The sequence below is a fragment of the Dipodomys ordii genome, unplaced genomic scaffold (genome assembly GCF_000151885.1).
Source record: "Dipodomys ordii isolate 6190 unplaced genomic scaffold, Dord_2.0 Scaffold179, whole genome shotgun sequence".
Taxonomy (NCBI): Eukaryota; Metazoa; Chordata; class Mammalia; order Rodentia; family Heteromyidae; genus Dipodomys; species Dipodomys ordii.
In genome coordinates, this window is record NW_012267395.1 from 1,177,227 (window position 1) to 1,183,981 (window position 6,755).

The 6,755-nt window shown below is 46.6% G+C and overlaps 1 protein-coding gene across 1 annotated transcript in view; it reads right to left on the bottom strand.

The window, feature by feature from the left end:
* Positions 1-761: 761 nt before the first annotated feature.
* The window catches only part of Znf251 (zinc finger protein 251), a 9,954-nt gene continuing 3,960 nt past the window's right edge, over positions 762-6,755 (bottom strand). The window contains exon 3 of the mRNA XM_013033881.1: positions 762-2,926. Coding sequence (XP_012889335.1) covers positions 1,284-2,926 — 1,643 coding nt within the window. The 3' untranslated portion in view covers positions 762-1,283. The remainder of the gene's footprint in view (positions 2,927-6,755) is intronic.

Sequence of the window (6,755 nt, forward strand, 5' to 3'; positions counted from 1 at the left end):
ACAATGGAATGCTACTTGACAATAAGAAAAGTAAAATATTGATACATGCAACAACATGGATAAAACTCCATTGTGTTACATAGAATATGCCACACTCAGAAGGCTACATGGTGTGATCCTGCAAGTAGGGCCTGAGGCTACAGGGACAGGAAATAATTCTGGAAAGGGATGGAAATGTTCTATATTTTGATTGTGGTGGTGGCTACAAAACTATGTTTTTATCAAAATTTATAGAACTATACACTAAAAATGGTGAATTCTAGGTCATTCTCATTTTAGAGATGACTTGCTTTCAGTATATTGAAAATGTATTTTTTCCTAAGAAACTTTCCTATCATTTTAATAAAAAGATGAGCTCTAAGAATGCTGGGGAGGGGAGAGAAATAAATTTTATTTTATACAAACTACACCTCAAGAAACCTGGATATTACAGAATCTTATTGGTGAGCAGGTCATGGTTGTCATATTTATAATCTCAGCATCTGGGAGGCTAAGGCAAGAGGATCATGAGGTTGAGACCTGGACTACATACTGAGCCAACAGAACAAGTTCACTGGTAATCACAATTCTCAAAAGCAGAGACATGAGCCAGCTGCTAGAGGCTCATACTTGTAATCCTAGCTACTCAGGAGGCTGAGATCTGAGGATCATGATTTAAAGCCAACCTGGACAGGAAAGTTCATATCTCCAATTAACCACCAGAAAACCAGAAGTGGAAAACCGGAAGTGGAGCTGTGGCTCAAGTGGTAGAGTGCTAGCTTTGAGCAAGAGCTGAGGGACAGCACCCAGACTCTGAGTTGAGGCCCCAAGACTGACCAACAACAACAACAAAAAGACACATGTTGTCACTGCCTTATTGATCCTTGAGGTCTGCTCCTCTGCTGAGCTTCTCAGAAGTTGGCTCCTGTGGGCAGGGGGAGACAGCTGGACATGGGGAGGTAGAGGGAAGGCTCCAATCTGCCCAGTGGGCCTGAAGCTGGGTACTCTCATCCACAAGCCTGGACTTGGACTATCCAAGTCCCAGAATTCTGGGGGCAGTCCCAGATTAGGTAGGTGTACTGTTTTGGCCTCCTCTCCTTCAGTGTGATGTCTGGATGTGGTGCCACACAGCTCACCCATGAGCACAACAGTGACCTCTATACAGATAACTGCTTTGTAGCATGAATTATCTCAGTGTGTACTTTCAAATTTAATTGAAGTCATTTAATCTATAGACTTTTGTTTTGCTAGTAATTTTTGTGCCTTCTTCCATTCTCCCATCTCATCTAACATAAAAGGAACTATTACTGTTTCTCACATTTATCACACTCAAAACGTCTTTCTTGGAAAATCTTTTTGATATGAATAAAGTATCTTTCAGATCCATCATTCAATAGGGACTTGTCTCCACCAGGAGTTACCTGGTGTTGAATAAGGGCTGAACCCCCACTAACAGCCTTTGCACATTCTTGGCATTTATAAGGTTTGTCCCCAGCATTGGTTTTCTGATGCATAGTGGGCTGGGTAGGGCTGAACGTTTTCCCACATTCATTACATCCCAGGGTCTTCCAACCAGTGTGAACTGTCCAGTGCAAAACAAGGTTTTCACCATGGCTGAACGCCCTGCCACATCTCTCTCTAGTAGATGGATGGCTGGAGTCATGAGCAAAAGCTGGGTTGCATTTTCCTCCAAGAGGAATCTTCCCTGTGTGAACCCGCTGATGCTGAGTTAGGGTTGATCTGCGGCTGAAGGCTTTCCCACAGCTTCCACATTCATAGGGCTTCTCTCCAGTGTGGACACGTTGATGTAGGGTGAGCTGGGAGCTCTGGCTGAAGGCTTTCCCACACTCAGTGCACTGATAGGGCTTCTCCCCTGTGTGCACTCTGCGGTGCTGTACAAGTGTAGAACTCCGGCTGAAGGCTTTGCCACACTCATTGCAAACATAAGGCTTCTCTCCAGTGTGAATTCTCACATGTTCAGTAAGGTGAGAGTTGAAGCCAAAGGCTCTGCCACATTCACTACACACATAGGGCTTCTCTCCGGTATGAACCCTGTGATGGAGGAAAAGGCTAGAGCTCTGACTGAAGGCCTTCCCACACTGATTGCATTTGTGGGGCTTCTCTCCTGTGTGAATCCTCTGATGCTGAATAAGGCTGGAGCTGCGACTGAAGGCCTTCCCACACCAAGTGCATGCATGGGGCTTCTCACCTGTGTGAATTCTCTGGTGCTGAGTCAGCTGAGGGCTCTGGCTGAAGGCTCTCCCACAGTCGTTACACTTGTAAGGTTTCTGTCCTGTGTGTATCACACGATGCTGAATAAGAGATGAGCTGCGACTGAAGGCTTTTCCGCATTGGTTACACCCAAAAGGTCTTTCTCCAGTGTGAATTCTCTGGTGCAGACGAAGGTGGGAGTTGAGTCCAAAGGTTTTCCCACAGTCATTACACTTAAATGGTTTATTCCCAGTGTGAACTTGACGGTGCATATTAAGGCCTGAGCTGTGAGTAAAGGCTCGTCCGCAGCGACCACACACATAAGGCTTTTCCCCGGTGTGGCCTCTCCGATGGCGCTTCAAGTCTGACTTATATTTGAAGGCTTTGCTGCATATGCCACATTTAAAGGCTCTGTCCTCTATTTTATTTCCTTGAAGTCTAACAATACTTTGGTTTGGTTTCAAGTGTCCATCAGACACACCACACACCTCAGGTCTCTGTTCTGTAGGTTGCTCCTCTCTAAAAGCTCTCCTGTGAAGACAGGATTTCTTCACGTTCTGCTCAGCAGAGCATCCCTGCTTTCCTTCTGTCTGATACTCATGGCCCTGAGCTTCCTGGGACTCAGGTGCCTGTAAATTAGGTTTTGAGCGTCTGAATATAAATTCTGGAGTTTTTAATTCTTCAGAGTATTTCTGGCTTAGAATGGATAGCTCCTTCTTGGTCCCAATCTCAGAATCTGTTACACAAAAACAAAAGAATTGATAGATGAATCACATTTCAGAAATAATCTCTATGATTTGATACTCATACTAATCATTATGCAAAAAGCAGGTACTCTGGTTGACCCCACAGGCTCAAGCCTGTAAACCCAGCTTCTCAGGCTAAGATCAGAAGACTGCAGTTTGAAGCCAGCCATGCTGCAAAGTTCCTGAGACTCTGATGTTCAATTAACCACACAAAAAAGCAGAAGTGTAGCTGTGGTTCAAGTGGCAAAGTGCTAGCTTTGAGCAAAAATGGTCAGGGAGGGCTGGGAATATGGCTTACTGGTAGAATTCCTGCCTAGCATGCATGAAACCCTGAATTCGATTCACATTAACAGAAAAATCCAGAAGTGGTATTGTAGCTGGTAGAGTGGTAGAGTGCTATCCTTGAGCAAAAGAAGCTCAGGGACAGTGCCTAGGCCCTGAATTTAAGCCCCAGGACTGGCAAAAAAAAAAAAAAAAGCTCAGGGATAGCACTCAGGCCCCGAGTTCAAGCTCCAGTTCTGGCACCAAAAAAGAAAAAAAAAATCCAATGCTCAGGTAGAAAAACATGTGACAGGCAAAGTTCAGTAGATGGTTAAGGACTGGGAACATGGCTTAGTGGTAGAGCACTTGCCTAGCACACATGAAGCCCTGGGTCGATTCCTCAGCACCACATACACAGAAAAAGCTGGAAGTGGCGCTGTAGCTCAAGTGGTAGAGTGCTAGCCTTGAGCAAAAGAAGCTCAGTGACAGCGCCCAGGCCCTGAGTTCAAGACCAGGACTGGCAAAAAAAATAGAAAGTAGGTGGTGGGTAGCAACGACTCCATTCAGGTAGCACTGCCTCTGGTCTAAAGAGGCTTTTGTTTCCTCAGTATATCACCCTCATCCGCAGCCGGCCGCCCCTGTTTTCCTGGGAAGGCAGACAACCCGGCCAGTGTGACAGTGAACCCTGGCGGCCAGTGTGGCTGGGCAGGGCCGGCCGGCCCTCGGCCCTCTGCTGCCCCCACGCGGCTGCGGCGCGGGCTGGGTCCCGAGGGGGAGGGCCGCACCAGGGCAGCAAGCGGCCTCTGCCCAAGGCTCAGAGGAGGCACCTGAGCCACCAAACCAGGCTGGGGACAGGGTCTCCACTCAGGAGGCTGAGATGTGAGGATCTGGACTCAGTTGCAATTAACCATCAGAAAGCCAGAAGGCACCGTGGCTCAAAGTAGTACAGCAAAAGAGCTCAGGGATAGCACCCAGGCCCTGAGTTCAAGTCCCAGGACACCACACACACACACACACACACACACACACACACACAAACACACGATAAAAGATAAAAGGTACACACACACACACACACACACACATGATAAAAGATAAAAGGTTCTGGATGATCAAGATCCTGCCCAGGCCAGTGCTTTAAGGTCCCTGGTTGGGGTACCAGATAACAATGGTAGGGAGTGCATGGTGAGTCAGGATGTAAGAGGACCCACAGTCCCTTGTAGAGTATAAACCTAATGAACTATGGAACACCACAAGCCCCAATCTCCCAATAACACCACTCTAGGAACCAAGCCTTTAACACGGAAACTTTGGGGGATATTTACCCAGTCACAGCAGTTCTCCTATCACTCTCTCTTAATGTATTTTTAATTTGTTTATTTTTGCTGGGCCTGGGTGCTACCACTGAGCTTTTCTGGGGGGTTGTGGGGTTGAACTCAGGGCCTCAGTGCTGCCCCTGAGCTGCTTTAGCTCAAGACTCGTGCTCTACCACTTTGAGCTACAAGGCCACTTCCAGCTTTCTGGAGGTCAATTAGAGATGAGTCTCATGGACTTTCCTGCCTAGGCTGGCTTTGAATGGTGAGCCTCAGATCCTAGCCTCCTGAGTAGCTAGGATGACAGCTTGAGCCATCGGTGCCTGGAACAACCAGCTACTCCCTCTTAGTTCCCCAGTGGGAACCAATGCTGCAGGCCCCACATCCATATCTAGCTGCTTGACTAAATACAAAATCTAGACTACTTCACTAGCACCAGACATCTCTTCTGCATATTTGCTTTAAACCCTCCAACCCCTTCCCCTGTTGCTATGTTTTAGACACCATTAAAGGCCCTCAATCCCAACCCATCTCTCATAGGCTGTTCAGAGGCTGACCATGTTCTTCTAGCTTTTGGAATTATGGGAATCCCAAAAGCTATGAGCAATAAAATTTCTATTTTCCCTCTTGTGTTTTCATCTGGACATGAAAGGAAGAAAATCCTAGGAAAGTAGGAAATTGTGAAAAACGGCAAAGAGATCATTTGTCCCACCTCAACAGAAAAGAAAATATAAAATCACAAATCTGAATTTCAGTATCTGCAGGAACAAAATTTAGTTCTCAGGAAACCACATGTACATATGTGTTACAAAGAATAACCTATAGGCTAGGAGGGTGGCTCAGTGGTACAGCGCTTGCCTCACATGCATGAAGCCCTGGGTTCCAGTCCCCAGCACCACATAAGCAGAAAAAGCCAGAAATGGCGCTGTGGCTCAAGTGGTAGAGTGCTAGTCTTGAGCTGAAGAGCTGAGGGGCAGCACCCAGGTCCAGAGTTCAGGCCCCATAACTGACCAAAAAAAAAAAGAATCTTATAGACTTTCCTGCAGGGGCTGGCTTTGAACCACAATCCTCAGTTCTCAGCCCCCTGGGTAGCTAGCATTATAGTCGTGAGCCACCAGCGCCCAGCTTTGATGTAGTATTTTAAAATACACTGTTAAAGCCCAATGTCACCTGCATTTTCTCCTAGGTTATCATCTAGAGAGTTTTGTGTTTTACATTGAGGTATACTACCATTTTGGTACAAACTTAAAACTATGTCCCTCCTCCAAAATGATAAACTGAAATTTTAATTCAATGCTGTTTGGACATGGGACCTTTGGGAAGTCAGCGCTGAGTTCTTAAAATGGAATCAAAGCCGGGCGAGGGTGGCTCACACCTATAATCCTAGCTACTCAGGAGGCTGAGATCTGAGAATCACAGTTCAATGCCAGCCGGGGGAGGAAAGTCTGTGAGACTCTTATCTCCAATAAACCACTCAGGAAACTGGATGTGGTACTGTGGCTCAAGTGGTAGAGCGCTCCCCTTGACCTGAAGAGCTGAGGGACAGAGCCCAGGCCCAGAGTTCAAGCCCCACCACTGACAAAAAAAAAAAAAAAAAGGAAACAATGCCTTTTTGTTCCGTTTGAAGTGGTGAGGATTGAACTAAGGCACTGAGCTCGCTAAGCAGAGATTTCTACCACTTGAGTCACACCTTCGATCCTTTTTTATGTTGGTCATTTTATTTTTTTTGCCAGTCCTGGGGCTTGAACTCAGAGCTTGGGCACTGTCCCTGAGCTTTTTGCTCTAGGCTAGCATTCTACCACTTGAGCCACACCACCACTTCTGGCTTTTTCTGTTTATATGGTAATGAGGAATCAAACCCAGGGCTTCATGCATGTTAGGCAAACATTCTACCACTAAGCCACATTCCCAGGCCACACACACAAACTTTCTGATGTAGTAGCACATAAAAAGTAGGAAGTTGGGCCCTGAAGTCTCAAGCCTGTTATCCTAGCTACTCAGGAAACTGAGATTTGAAGGTTTTCAAAGCCAGTCTGAGTAGGAAAGCTTGCGAGAGACTTATCACCAATAAAATACTCAGAAAAAAGCTGGAAGTGACACTGTGGTTCAACTGGTGGAGCATCAGCCTTGAGCAAAAGGAAGCTCAAGGGCTGGGAAGGTGGCTCAGTGGTAGAGCGCTTGCCTTGCATGCTCGAGGCCCTGGGTTCGATTCCTCAGCACCACATAAGCAAAAAGAAAAAGCCAG